The 14177-nt window shown below is 50.0% G+C and overlaps 1 protein-coding gene across 2 annotated transcripts in view; it reads left to right on the top strand.

The window, feature by feature from the left end:
• Positions 1–14177, top strand: part of CACNA1B (calcium voltage-gated channel subunit alpha1 B) — a 207706-nt gene that overhangs the window by 122041 nt on the left and 71488 nt on the right. For both annotated transcript variants that reach the window (XM_068979402.1, XM_068979411.1), the window contains exons 19-20: positions 2051–2830; positions 3711–3928. In XM_068979402.1, coding sequence (XP_068835503.1) covers positions 2051–2830; positions 3711–3928 — 998 coding nt within the window. The remainder of the gene's footprint in view (positions 1–2050; positions 2831–3710; positions 3929–14177) is intronic.

Raw genomic sequence — 14177 nt, 5'->3', positions numbered from 1 at the left:
ATGCAGGGAGCCTGGCCGCACTCTCTAGTCCAGCAGGCCACCCGCCTCTTCGTGGGCTTGAGCTGGTTCCTGGGCGGGACAGAGCTGTGTCTGAGGGTAAGGGTGAGGGCAGAGCCGTTCCTCCTGAGCCGCCACGTGTCCCCATTATCTTCACTGCTGGCCTGTTTGTGTTCTGACAGATGGCACAGGCCCCAGGGCTCACGGCTGCATCTGAGCAGGCCACCACCTGCTGCCCATATGGCTCAGAGTCCAGGTCCATCTCCGGCTGCTGGGCTGATGAGGAGGCTGACAAGCGGCTGGCTGTCAGCTCTCGTGGCCTCGGCACCTGGGGAACTCCCCCTGGTGGCTGTTGTCCACTGTATAAGGTTCAGTCTTGTTCAGAGTCGGACCCTTTGTTTTGATGCCAGCTGGGGATGGGGAGGTCCCTGGGGGCTCTGGGTTGAAGCCAAAGAAAGATAAGGTGGTCTGTTGCGAGGTGGCCTCGGGAATAGGGCAGCAGGTCAGGGCTTGGGGGGCAGCTAAGGTGTGGTCGGCAGATGGCCGGAGAGGCCAGCGGTTGTCCCTCAGGCGTCTCCTGCCTGCCCCCCTGCTGGGCCCCTAGGGACAGACAGCAGGCTCTGCTGCTCCCATACTCCCGGGAGCTCCCCTGGAAACGGCTCCCCACCCTGAGCCTGGACTGACCCCACCAAGGGCAGGACTAGTGTGGTGCTCCGTGGCCGCAGCCCAGAGCCGGGGTGGGCCTGTCCAGCCCGGCCCTCAGGGCCCTCGGGTGGTGGCTCTCGGCGGTGCTGTCCGCGCAGCCGGAGTCTGGCCAAGGCCTCACGTCTCCTTCAGACACTCTTTCCCTCTTGTCCTTGCATGCGTCCGGTCCTGGCTCCGTCAGTGACTTGCTGTGGACCTTGTGGGTCACAGCTCTGTGCTCAGTGTGCCGTGGGGACAAGAGGTGGGCGTGAGGGCTGGCGGAGGTGGCCAGATGCCACCTGATCCAGATGCCACGGCCATCCTTGTCCTGTGCTGCCCCTGCTGCCCCAGGGGGTTCCAGGAACCTCCAGAGGGGAAGGACAAGACTGGCCTCTGAGGCAGTTTCCACTTGGCCAAGGTGGGGTTGGGGTTACCAACTCTGGGGTCTTGTCTAGTGGAAACTACAGAATGCAAGGGGCTTCCATGCACCCTGGGCTGTGGACCGCCCCCCGTGATCGTGTGGGTGAGCTTGGCAGGTGGCCGTCAGGGCCTTCAGGAGCCTGTGCTGTGAGGGCTGAGCCCGGGCCGCAGGCCATTCCTGGTGCCAGAGAGCTCTCAGCCTCTGTGGGGCCAAGAGAGAGGGGGTACTGGTGACCACAGAGGGGGTGTCCAGCCCCAGACCTGACGCTGGGTTGCTGGGCATTCAGCAAATGGTCATTGAGCTCAGTGGCCGCTGCCCAAATGGGTCTGACCAACTCAGGGAGCGTGCCTGCCCGACTCCTGAGGGCCAGCTGTCCCAGGGCCTCTCACTGCCTGGGCCGCTCTCCCCTCTGCTCCTGATGACCCGCCTCTTCTTGAGTTCCCTCTCAAACACCCTCTGTGTGCTTCTGGCCAGTGACTTTCCTCCAGGAGGGAGAGATGGAGAAGCCCCTCCTTAGGCAGCTCCCACCCAGTCCCACTCCATTTGGATGCTGCCCTCCTCCTTGCCCCATCTTGGCCTTCCTGGCAGGCGGCCCGCCTGCCCGAGAAGCCTGTCTGCCACCTCATGCTAGTGCCTGCCATTCCCACTGCCCTGCATCCCTGTGCCCTCCGGCCTGGGGCCCCCACCTCAGGTGAGGCTCTCGCAGTCTGTGGGCTCCCCGACCAGGGGCACAGGGACGAGGTCTGTTACCCCGGGTATCTGCCACCGACTCAGCCCGGCCACTCTGCTGGGCTGGCCAGGACTCCCGCCGCCTTCTTCCCTCCTCTCGCCCTGCGTCCCTGCGTCCTCTGCCATCCGCCCATCGCTCTGTGTCCATCAGTGGCTTCCGCTGTGAAGCAGAGAGGTGGGAGGCAGCGCAGGGGGCTCACAGGGGCGGTTTCCCCACAGCAGGCAGCAGAACTCGGCCAAGGCGCGCTCGGTGTGGGAGCAGCGGGCCAGCCAGCTGCGGCTGCAGAACCTGCGGGCCAGCTGTGAAGCGCTGTATAGCGAGATGGACCCCGAGGAGCGGCTGCGCTTCGCCACTTCCCGCCACCTGCGGCCCGACATGAAGACGCACCTGGACCGGCCGCTTGTGGTGGAGCCAGGACGGGACGGGGCGCGGGGGCCCGCGGGGGGCAAGGCCCGGCCCGAGGGCGGGGAGGCCGGCGAGGCTGCCGACCCGCCGCGCAGGCACCACCGGCACCGCGACAGGGACAGGGACAAGGCCGCAGCCCCGGCGGGGGAGCCGGACAGGGCGGACGCCGCGAAGGCGGAGGGCGCGGACCCGGGGGCCCGGGAGGAGCGGGCGCGACCGCGCCGCAGCCGCAGCAAGGAGGCCGCAGGCCCCCGCGAGGCCAGGAGCGAGCGAGGCCGCGGGCTGGGCCCGGACGGCGGCCGGCGCCACCACCGGCGGGGCTCCCCGGAGGAGGCCGCGGAGCGCGAGCCCCGGCGCCACCGCGCGCACCGGCACGCGCCGGAGCCGAGCAGGGAGGCCGCGCCCGGGAGCAAAGGCGAGCGGCGAGCGCGGCACCGCGGCGGCCCCCGGGCCGGGCCCCGGGAGGCCGAGAGCGGCGAGGAGCCTGCCCGGCGGCACCGAGCGCGACACAAGGCGCCGCCCGCACTCGAGGAGGCGGAGAAGGAGGCCGAGGCGGAGGACAGGGACAAGGAGCCCCGAAACCACCAGCCCAGGTGAGTCGGCGCGGGGCGGGGGCGCGGGCCGGGCGCGGCCCCGGGAGGGGACAGTCCGCCTTGCTGGTGCTGTGTGAGAAATCCTTTCCCCCGCGTGCTGGGGAGCTTGGCTCAGGGAAGTTTAGCCTAGTCTAAGGGGCCCAGGGGCAAGGGAGGCTTAGGGCAAAATCCTTGGCACTGGTTTGGAATAGGAAGACTTGGAAAGAACAGGGTGACCCAGAGAGAAGAGGAAAACGGGGACCACTGTGAAGGAAGGAGGCTCAGGAGAGCCGGGGGGTGGGGGGGGACTCCAGGCTAATGGTGTGACGGAAGCGGGCTGGGCTGTGTGCCTCAGACAGAAAGGACCCCGCCCTATTCCCTCCCCAGGCCAGCCAGCCTGGCCCCCAGCTGGGACAGCATTCCCAGGGTGACTGGGAGAGCCTGGGGGTAACAGGGGCTGCTAGGCTGAGACCAGCAATCTCCACACTTGCCAACAGGTCAGAGACCACCCAGAACTCTCATAGTCAGAGGCTGCAGCTCAGAATCAGCCCCACCTAGGCAGTGTCTTCGTTTGCAGAGCTCTGTGCGTGGCCCTGGTGGGGCCCCAGGTAGGGTGGCTTAGGGTAACACCGTCTTCCAGGCTTCTTCATTCTGCCAACAGTTCTGTTATGTACACATAATGTGATGTCAGCCATGCCTGGCCTTTTGCCAGGGAACAGGTGAGTCAGCTGCAACCCTACCTTTCAGATCCCCAAACACAGAATGTTCAGGATGATAAAAATCAGAACAGAGGAGGTGGTCAGGGATTTATTTGATCAGGATAGGGGTTTAAGAAGCTGGGTTTTGCAGATAGAACAGGAGTTTGGGGCCGCGTCACTCTGACGAGCATCACTGGTTGCAGGGAGTCGCACTGTGACCTGGAGGCCAGCGTGGTGACTGGTGTGGGCCCTGTGCATGCCCTGCCCAGCACCTGTCTAGAGAAGGTGGAAGAACAGCCCGAGGATGCAGACAATCAGCGGAATGTTTCTCGCATGGGCAGTCAGCCCTCGGATCTGAGCACCGCTGTGCATATTCCAGTGACACTGACCGGGCCTCCCGGCGAGACCACGGCTGTTCCCAGTGAGTATCTCCCCGCAGCAGCTGGGCAGGGCCCCCCTCGTGTGGGCCCGGTTTGTGCTCCTTCTCCCCCTCCTGCTCCGCAGCGGCCACCGGGGGACAGAGCTTGCCTCTGAATTGCTCTCAGCGGAGCGTCTTTGCTGTCGGCATCTGTGCCTCCGCGTCCCTTTGCTTTCCAGGGCCCCAGAGGAGCGCCGTCACTGTTACATGTCACTTAAGCCTTAGTCCCCTCCCTTCCAAAAATACTTGCAAGTTCCCAGGTAAGTGCCAGGCCTGCTGTTAGTGCAGAGGCCCAGGCAGGAGGGAGCGCGACTGGCTGTCCTCATGGGGCCCAGAGTCCCGTCGGGAAGACAGACCACAATGTGGTTACAGCTCTCCACAGTCGCACCGACGCTGCCAGGAACTGTGGCCACAGACCAGACTGAGGCTGGGAGTTAGCAGGGGAGAGGAGGGGGGTCTCAGGGTGGTGGTCTTCCATGCTGCATGGTCCCTGCTCTGCGGTTCCTCCCGGGCCTTTGCTCGAGGTCCTGAAGGAACGGCGGTTCCACAGCTGACCATGTTCAGGCGCTGAAGGCACAGGGTAATGAAAATGTCAACCGCCCGGTTTCAAAGACTAGCCCCTCACACTGTGCGCAAGTGCACCAGTGTTTCGTGAGCACCAAGAATAGAGAGAACATTCCCAGGGGCAGAGCTGACGCGGAGTTCCAGATGAAGACATAGTTGCAGGCAGACCCAGATGCTGCCACCTGCCTGCGCATGTGCGGACCTGTCCACACGCAGACGCGAGCACACACACGTTCTCTCACCTGGGGCGCTCTCACCTGGGGCCGATGGGCCCGTGCCCTGCGCCGGCTGTGACAGTGCGGTTGGGTGCTCTGGCTGCTGAGCCTTCCCTTCCTCACTGCTCCCTTGGAAGAAAGCTTGCCCTGGTCCCTCGTGTTGTCTCACCTCCCAAGGTGGTAGTGTGTGTGTTTGCCCAGACTCCCAAAATGAGCCCCTGGGTATGATTCTTTCTGGATTAGCTTGAGGGTCCCACCTGGCTTTCGTCCACGGAAACCTAGGTGTGGCCGCTGCTCCCTGACCCCGGCAACCACTGACCTTTTTTTCACTGTGCCTTTTTACATTTGCCTTTTCCAGAATGTCGTATAGTTGGAATTGTATAGTATGTAGCCTCTTCAGATTGGCTTCTTTCACTTACCGTGTTCATTTAAGGTTCCTCCGTGTCTTTTCATGACTTGATAGCTCATTTCTTTTTTGTGCTGAATAATATTTGGTTGTTGGGGTGGACCACAGTTTATTTATCCATACATCTGTTGAAGGACACCTTGGTTGTTTGGAAAATTGGCTGTATCACTTTACATTCCCACCAATAAATGAGAATTCCTATTGCTTCACATTCTTCTCCAACAGTTGGTACTGCCCATGTTTTGAATTTTCTCCATTCTAATGTGTAATGATATCTCATTTATCAGCTTATAATTCCTTAATAACATATGATGTTGACTTCTTTTAATATGCTGATTTAATATCTGTATATCTTCTTTGGTTCAGTTCAGTTCAGTTCAGTCGCTCAGTCGTGTCCGACTCTTTGCGACCCCATGAATTGCAGCACGCCAGGCCTCCCTGTCCATCACCAACTCCTGGAGTTCACTCAGACTCAATATCCATCGAGTCAGTGATGCCATCCAGCCATCTCATCCTCGGTCGTCCCCTTCTCCTCCTGCCCCCAATCCCTCCCAGCATCAGAGTCTTTTCCAATGAGTCAACTCTTCGCATGAGGTGGCCAAAGTACTGGAGTTTCAGCTTCAGCATCATTCCTTCTAAAGAAATCCCAGGGCTGGTCTCCCTCAGGGTGGACTGGTCGGATCTCCTTGCAGTTTTCTTTGGTTGGGTGCCTATTAATATCTTTTGCCCACTTTTAAATATTTTATTTGAAAAAAATTGTAGAGACTTAATTTTTTAAAGAGCAGTTTAAATTTCAGAACAAAATTGGGAGGAAGGTACCAAGATTTCCCTATACTCTGTGCCCCACACATGCAGTAGCCTCCCTATTACTCATCAGAATGGTGCTTTTTTTTTTTTTCTAACCAAAGATGAACCTACATTGACGCGTCATAATCACTCAAAGTCTATAGGTTACATCAGAGTTCACTCTTGGTATTGCACATTCTGTGGGTTTGGACAAATGTATGGCAGGACATAGCCATCATTGTATGGCCACACATACCGAGTGTTTTCAGTACCCTAAAGACCCTCCGTGCTGTGCCTGTTCATCCACCCGTGACTCCCGCCACTGACCTTCTCGTCCCCACTGTTCGCCTTTCCCAGAATGCCATATGGCTGGAATCATGCAGTATGTGGCCTCTTCAGATTGGCTTCTTTCACTTACCAGCGTGCAGGTTAAGGGTTCTCTGGGTCTTTTCATGGCCTGATAGCTCTTTTTTTTTTTTTTCAGTGCTGAAGAACATTCCATTATTTTATTATTCAGGGCTTCCCAGGTGGCTTAGCTGGTGAAGAATCCGCCTGCAATGCGGGAGACCTGGGTTCAACCCTGGGTTGGGAAGATCCCCTGGAGAAGGGAACGGCTTCCCACTCCAGTATTCTGGCCTGGAGAATCCCATGGACTGTATAGCCCACGGGGTCGCAAAGAGTCAGACGTGACTGAGCGACTCTCACTCATTTCAGCGTTCCATTACCTGGGTGCACCTTAGTTTATCCATTCAGCTACTTGAGAACTTCTTGGCTGCCTCCAGATTTTGGCGGTATGAGTAAAGCCGCTATAAACGTCTGTGTGCACATTTTTGTGTGGACATAAATTTTTACTCCTTTGGGTAAGTACTAAAGAGAACGATGGTTGGTTCATATGGCAAGAATATATTTAGTTTTGAAGAAATCACAAAACTGGCTGTACCGTTTTGCATTCCCACCAGCAGTGAATGAGAATTTCTGTTGCTCCACATTTTGACAGCATTTGGTATTGCTAGTGTTCCAGAATTTGGCCATTCTAATTGGTGTGCAGTGGTATCAGATTGTGTTGGTTTTCATTTCCTTGATATCACTTGCTGTGAAACATCTTTGTATGCTTACCTACCCTCTGTCTACCTTCTTCTGTGAGATGTCTGTTAAGGTCTTTTGCCCATAGTTTATTCAGGTAGTTGTTTTCATTGTTGCGTTTTAGGAGCTCTTTGTATATTTTAAATAACAGTTTTTATCTGATGTGTCTTTTGCAAACATTTTCTCTCAGTTTTTTGCTTGTTTTCTGATTCTGTTGATGTCTTTTATAGAGCAGAAGTTGTTAATTATCTCCTAGGAATGTTATTGGAAAATATCCTGATGCTAGGAAAGACTGAGGGCAAGAGGAGAAGGGGGCAACAGAGGATGAGATGATTGGATGGCATCACTGACTCCAGAAGATAGTGAAGTCTGCAGTCCATGGGAAGCCTGTCCTTCACTATCTCCTGGAGTTTGCTGAAACTCATGTCTACTGAGTCAGTGATGCCATCCAATCATCTCATCCTCTGTTGCCCCCTTCTCCTCTTGCCCTCAGTCTTTCCCTGGTAGCTCAACTGGTAAAGAATCTGCCTGCAACGTAGGAGACCCCAGTTTGATTCTTGGGTTGGGAAGATCCCCTGGAGAAGGGATGAGCTCCCCACTCCAGTATTCTTGGGCTTCCCTGGTGGCTCAGACGGTAAAGAATCTGCCTGCAATGTGGGAGACCTGGGTTTGATCCCTGGGTTGGGAAGATCCCCTGGAGAAGGGAGTGGCAACCCTTTCAGTAATCTTGCCTGGAGAATCCCCATGGACAGAGGAACCTGGTGGGCTACAGTCCATGGATTGCAAAGAGTTGGGCATGACTGAGTGACTAAGCACAGGGAAGTCTGGCATGCTGCAGTTCATGGGGGTGCAGAGTCAGACAGGATTTAGCAGCTGGACAGCAACAGGAGTGTTCTAATTTTGCATTTCGTGTTTAGGCCTCTGAGCCATTTTGGGTTAATTTTTGTGAAGGGTGGAAAAATCTCTCTAGATTCTCCTTTTTTATCTTGCGTGTGGATGTCCGGTTACTCTAGCACCATTTATTGGCGAGGCTTGCTCCGCTGTGCTGCCTGTAATTTGTGGGAGTCTGTTTCTGGGCTCTTCTCTGCTCTGCTGATCCATCTGCTCATTCTGGCGCGAGGACCACACTGTTTGTTACCATGGCTGTGTAGTAAGTCTTGGGCTTCCCTGGTGGCTCAGACGGTGAAGCGTCTGTCTGCAGTGCAGGAGACCTGGGTTCGGTCCCTGGGTTGGGACGATCCCCTGGAGAAGGGAATGGCAGCCCGCTCCAGAAGTTGGGTAATGCTGACCCTACAACTTTGGTCTTCTTCGATATTAAACTGTTGGCTATTCTGAGTCTTTTCCATCACCTGATAAAACTCTAGAATCACTTTGCTGATACCCATGAAACAGCTTGTTGGGATTTTCATTGAGATTGCCTCGAATCTGTAGATCAAGTTGGAAAGAACTGGCAACTTGACAATATTGAACCCTCCCATCCATGACCAGGGAATGCCCCTCCATTTGCTTAGCTCTTCTATCTAATTCATTGGCGTTTATAGTTTTCCTCACGGGGAAAACTCGTACATATTTTGTTAGATTCACACTTAGGTATTTCATTTGAGGGGATGCTAATGTGCATACTGTTGTGTTTGTAATTTTAAATTCCACTTGTCCATTGTTGGTATATAGGACTTTTGTATGTTAACTTTGTATCCTGAAAACTTGCAGGAATGTTTTTTGATTCTTTCAGATTTTCTAAATAGATGATCAAGTCATCTGCTAACAAATACAGGTTTTGTTTTTTTTTTTAGTCTTACTTACCAATCTGTAAACTTTTTATTTCCTTTTTTTTTCCTTATTGCAGTAGCGAGGACTTCCAGTATGTTGTTGAAAAGGATTGGTGAGAGGGGGACATCTTCTCCTGGTATGTGATCTTTTTAAGACAGCTTTGAGTTTCTCACCATTAAGTATGATGTTAGCTGTAGGGTTTTTGGTACATATTCTTTATAAAGTTGAGGAAATTCCCCCATTCCAATTTACTGAGAGTTTTTATGATGACTAGGTATTGGATTTATCAAATGCCTTTTATTTTTCTTTGTACCTGTTGATGCGAGCATTCTTTTTCAGTTTGTTGATGTGATGGATTATATTAATAGATTTTTGATTCTTGGATCAGCTCTCATACCTGGGATTAATTCCCCTTGGTTGTGGTCTATAATTCTTTTTATACTTTTTTGGATTTGATTTGCTAATGTTTTGTTTGAGAATTTTTAATCTATATTCATGGGAGATAGTGGGGTATAGTTTCCTTGTGATGTCGTGACTGGTTTTAGGATTAGGGTAAAATGCTGGCCTCCTAGAATTTGTTCAGATTTGCTTCTATCTTCTGAAAGAGATTGTAGGGAATGGCTAGGATTTCTTCCTTAGGTATTTTGTAGAACTCACTGGTGAACCCATCTGGGCCTGGTGCTTTCTGTTTTAGAAGGTAATTATTGATTCAGTGTTTCACTTTAATAGCTATAAATGTATTTAAATTCTCTATTTTTTCTCGTGTGAGTTTTGGCAGATTGCATCCTTCCAAGGAGTTGGCTCATTTCACAGTTTATCAAGTTTGTGGGCATAGAGTTGTTCACAGTATTAATCTATTACCCTTTTAATGTCCATGGGCTCAGCAGTGGTGGCCCCTCTTGTATCTCTGATGTTAGAAATTGTTGTTTCCTCTCTTTTATCTTAGCCTGACTAGAGGCTTGTCAGTGTTACTGATCCTTTCAGGGAACCAGCTTTTGGTTTCATTAATGCTCTCCACTGCTTTCAGTTCCGCTGATTTCTGCTCTAATTCTCATTGTCTCTTTCTTCTGCTTCCTCTGGATTGGAATTCCTCGTCTTTTTCTAGTTTCCTAAGGTGGAAGCTAAATTATCGACTTTGGATTTTTATTTTCTAATGTAGCTATAGCTATAAATCAGTGCTATGAGTTCCCTTCTGTCCAACAAACTTTGTTAGAACTGGGTTTTCATTTTCATTTAGTTATAAATATCTTACAGTTTCTCTTGAAATTTCTTCTCTGACTCATATGTTATCTAGAAGTATGCTATTTAATTTTTGTGTACTTTGAGAATTATCTTTCTGTTATCAATTTCTAGTTTACTTCATTGTGGTCTGAAAACAGACTTTTTGCCCACTTTTTAATTAGGTGGTTTTCTAATTGTTGACTTTTTAGAGTTCTTTGTATAATTTTAATATAAGACCTTTATCAGATATGTGATTTGCAAATATTTTTTCCCAGTTAGTGGCTTTTCATTTTCTTAATGTTTGGTGTTTTTGATTGTTACTCACATGGGAGGGTTAACTTGGTCCCTATTATAACGTCTGCTAGAAGCAGAATTTTAGGCTATTGACTTTTATATGTTAATTTTGTGTCCTACTACTTTCCTGAATTCTCAAATTGTTCATTAGTTTTAGCACTGATTGTCTTTTTCCCCCCAAGAATATTATATAAGACTTTGCGATACAGTTCTAACTATTCCTTTCTAAATCTTAGGGGCTCCTTCCTTGCCTTTTCTTTCTTTTCTGCTGCCTGGTTGCACCAGCTGATACCCTAACATTGGTGTTAGTGGGTCCCCTCACCTTGTTTCTGCCTACCTAAGTAAGGTTACAGTTTTGGGCTTGAGAGGTGTGTGTGTGTGTGTGTATAAAGTCATGCTATAGTATTCATTAAATTCTATTTCAGTAAGTATTCTTTTATCTGAAATAGCTGTTGAATTTTGTTGAAGGCCTTTTCAGCATCCATAGAGATCATATGGTCTCTGCTTACATGTGGGGATTTATAGTAAAAAGCTTTCAGATCTTGAACTGTCTTTGCAATCTTACAAAAAACTGCATTAGGTCATCATCATTATTTTCTATGTGATGTTGGACCTTGTGTGACTGTACTTTATGGAGGGTTCTTGGACTGGTACTGAGATGGGCTCTGTGACTTTCCTACGTTATGTTCAAGTGTCATAAGGTTTGGTATTAATGCTATATAGTTATTTCTTGTCTGACCTCACTAATCCATTCCTAAAAATCAAATGTTGTACTGGGAGTCCGATTTCCCATTATTTTAAGTGGGAAAATTTAAAGTACTATAAAAACTTTAATGTATTATAATTGGTTGTACTCAAAATCCCCAACCAGTTTCTTAAACTAGAACTCCAGCACAGGTAATCACTGAAGAGTAAAAGCGATCATATCGGTACATGGAGCACCTAAGATACTGTTTCCTGATGGCGACTGCTGAAACCGCTGTTGACAGGCAGTAGCTCTGGGCCCTCCTTCAGCGAAGCTCACACTTTCTCCAGACATCCACCCGTGATTCTGATAGCTAACCAACTGACTTTGGAATCATGCCTGAAGGTTTTCCCCCACATTAAAAGAAAATGTTTTGCATTCGGGGATTTATACATTTTTCCTACATAAACATCAGTCAAGAAAAAGCCTCAACAACATTGTAATGAGGGATACATATATTCTCCTGAAGTGTGAGTATTATATTGGGTTGGCCAGAAAGTTTCTTTGAGTTTTTCCATTGATTTTACTTTTTGGCCAACCCAATAATGGACAGAAGTGCCTGGCAGCCTACAGTTCATGGGGTCACAAAAGAGTTGGACACAACATATGGACATCACCAGATGGTCAACATTGAAATCAGATTGATTATATTCTTTGCAGCCAAAGATGGAGAAGCTCTATACAGTCAACAAAAACAAGACCAGGAGCTGACTATGGCTCAGATCATGAACTCCTTTTTACCAAATTCAAGCTTAAATTGAAGAAAGCAGGGAAAACCGCTAGACCATTCAGGTATGACCTAAATCAAATCCCTTATGATAATACAGTGGAAGTGAGGAATAGATTTAAGGGCCTAGATCTGATAGATAGAGTGCCTGATGAACTATGGAATGAGATTCGTGACATTGTACAGGAGTCAGGGATCAAGACCATCCCCGTGGAAAAGAAATGCAAAAAAGCAAAACGGCTGTCTGAGGAGGCCTTACAAATAGCTGTGAAAAGAAGAGAAGCAAAAAGCAAAGGAGAAAAGGAAAGATATAAGCATCTGAATGCAGAGTTCCAAAGAATAGCAAGAAGAGATAAGAAAGCCTTCTTCAGCAATCAATGCAAACAAATAGAGGAAAAGAACAGAATGGGAAAGACTAGAGATCTTTTCAAGAAAATTAGAGATACCAAGGGAACATTTCATGTGAGAATGGGCTCGATAAAGGACAGAAATTATATGGACCTAATAGAAGCAGAAGATATTAAGAAGAGGTGGCAAGAATACACGGAAGAACTGTACAAAACAGATCTTCATGACCCGGATAATCATGATGGTGTGATCACTCATCTAGAGCCAGACATCCTGGAATGTGAAGTCAAGTGGGCCTTAGAAAGCATCACTATGAACAAAGCTAGTGGAGGTGATGGAATTCCAGTTGAGCTGTTTCAAATCCTGAAAGATGATGCTGTGAAAGTGCTGCACCTCAATATGCCAGCAAATTTGGAAAACTCAGCAGTGGCCACAGGAAAAGATCAGTTTTCATTCCAATCCCAAAGAAAGGCAATGCCAAAGAATGCTCAAACTACCGCACAATTGCACTCATCTCACATGCTAGTAAAGTAATGCTCAGAATTCTCCAAGCCAGGCTTCAGCAATATGTGAACCGTGAACTTCCAGATGTTCAAGCTGGTTTTAGAAAAGGCAGAGGAACCAGAGATCAAATTGCCAACATCCGCTGGATCATGGAAAAAATAAGAGAGTTCCAGAAAAACATCTATTTCTGCTTTATTGACTATGCCAAAGCCTTTGACTGTGTGGAATACAATAAACTGTGGAAAATTCTGAGAGAGATGGGAATACCGGACCACCTGACCTGCTTCTTGAGAAATCTGTATGCAGGTCAGGAAGCAACAGTTAGAACTGGACATGGAACAACAGACTGGTTCCAAATAGGAAAAGGAATATGTCAAGGCTGTATATTGTCATCCTGCTTATTTAACTTCTATGCAGAGTACATCATGAGAAATGCTGGACTGGAAGAAACACAAGCTGGAGTCAAGATTGCCGGGAGAAATATCAGTAACCTCAGACATGAAGATGACAGCACCCTTATGGCAGAAAGTGAAGATGAGCTAGAAAGCCTCTTGATGAAAGTGAAAGAGGAGAGTAAAAAGGTTGGCTTAAAGCTCAACATTCAGAAAACGACGATCATGGCATCTGGTCCCATCACTTCATGGCAAATAGATGGGGAAACAGTGGAAACAGTGTCAGACTTTATTTTTTTGGGCTCCAAAATCACTGCAGATGGTGACTGCAGCCATGAAATTAAAAGACGCTTACTCCTTGGAAGAAAAGTTATGACAAACCTAGATAGCATATTCAAAAGCAGAGACATTACTTTGCCGACTATGGTTTTTCCTGTGGTCATGTATGGATGTGAGAGTTGGACTGTGAAGAAAGCTGAGTGCCGAAGAATTGATGCTTTTGAACTGTGGTGCTGGAGAAGACTCTTGAGAGTCCCTCGGACTGCAAGGAGATCCAACCAGTCCATCCTAAAGGAGATCAGCCCTGGGTGTTCTTTGGAAGGAATGATGCTAAAGCTGAAACTCCAATACTTTGGCCACCTCATGTGAAGAGTTGACTCATTGGAAAAGACTCTGATTCTGGGAGGGATTGGGGGCAGGAGGAGAAGGGGACGACCGAGGATGAGATGGCTGGATGGCATCACGGACTCGATGGACGTGAGTCTGAGTGAACTCCGGGAGTTGGTGATTGGGCAGGGAGGCCTGGCGTGCTGCGATTCGTGGGGTTGCAAAGAGTCGGACACGACTGAGCGCCTAGACTGGACTGAGCTGAGCGAGTAAACAACAGCAGCATTAAGAATAAGAGGTGATCTGCTGCGAAGTGCTCCTGGAGGAGGTGTTCTCTGGATATACCTGCTGCTGCTGCTGCTGCTGAGTCGCTTCAGTCGTGTCCGACTCTGTGCGACCCCATAGACGGCAGCCCACCAGGCTCCCCCGTCCCTGGGATTCTCCAGGCAAGAACACTGGAGTGGGCTGCCATTTCCTTCTCCAATGCAGGAAAGTGAAAAGTGAAAGTGAAGTCACTCAGTCGTGTCTGACTCTGTGCGACCCCATGGACTGCAGCCTACCAGGCTCCTCTGCCCATGGGGTTTTCCAGGC

The sequence above is a fragment of the Capricornis sumatraensis genome, chromosome 1 (assembly GCF_032405125.1).
Source record: "Capricornis sumatraensis isolate serow.1 chromosome 1, serow.2, whole genome shotgun sequence".
Taxonomy (NCBI): domain Eukaryota; kingdom Metazoa; phylum Chordata; class Mammalia; order Artiodactyla; family Bovidae; genus Capricornis; species Capricornis sumatraensis.
This window is presented reverse-complemented; position numbering and strand designations above follow the sequence as displayed.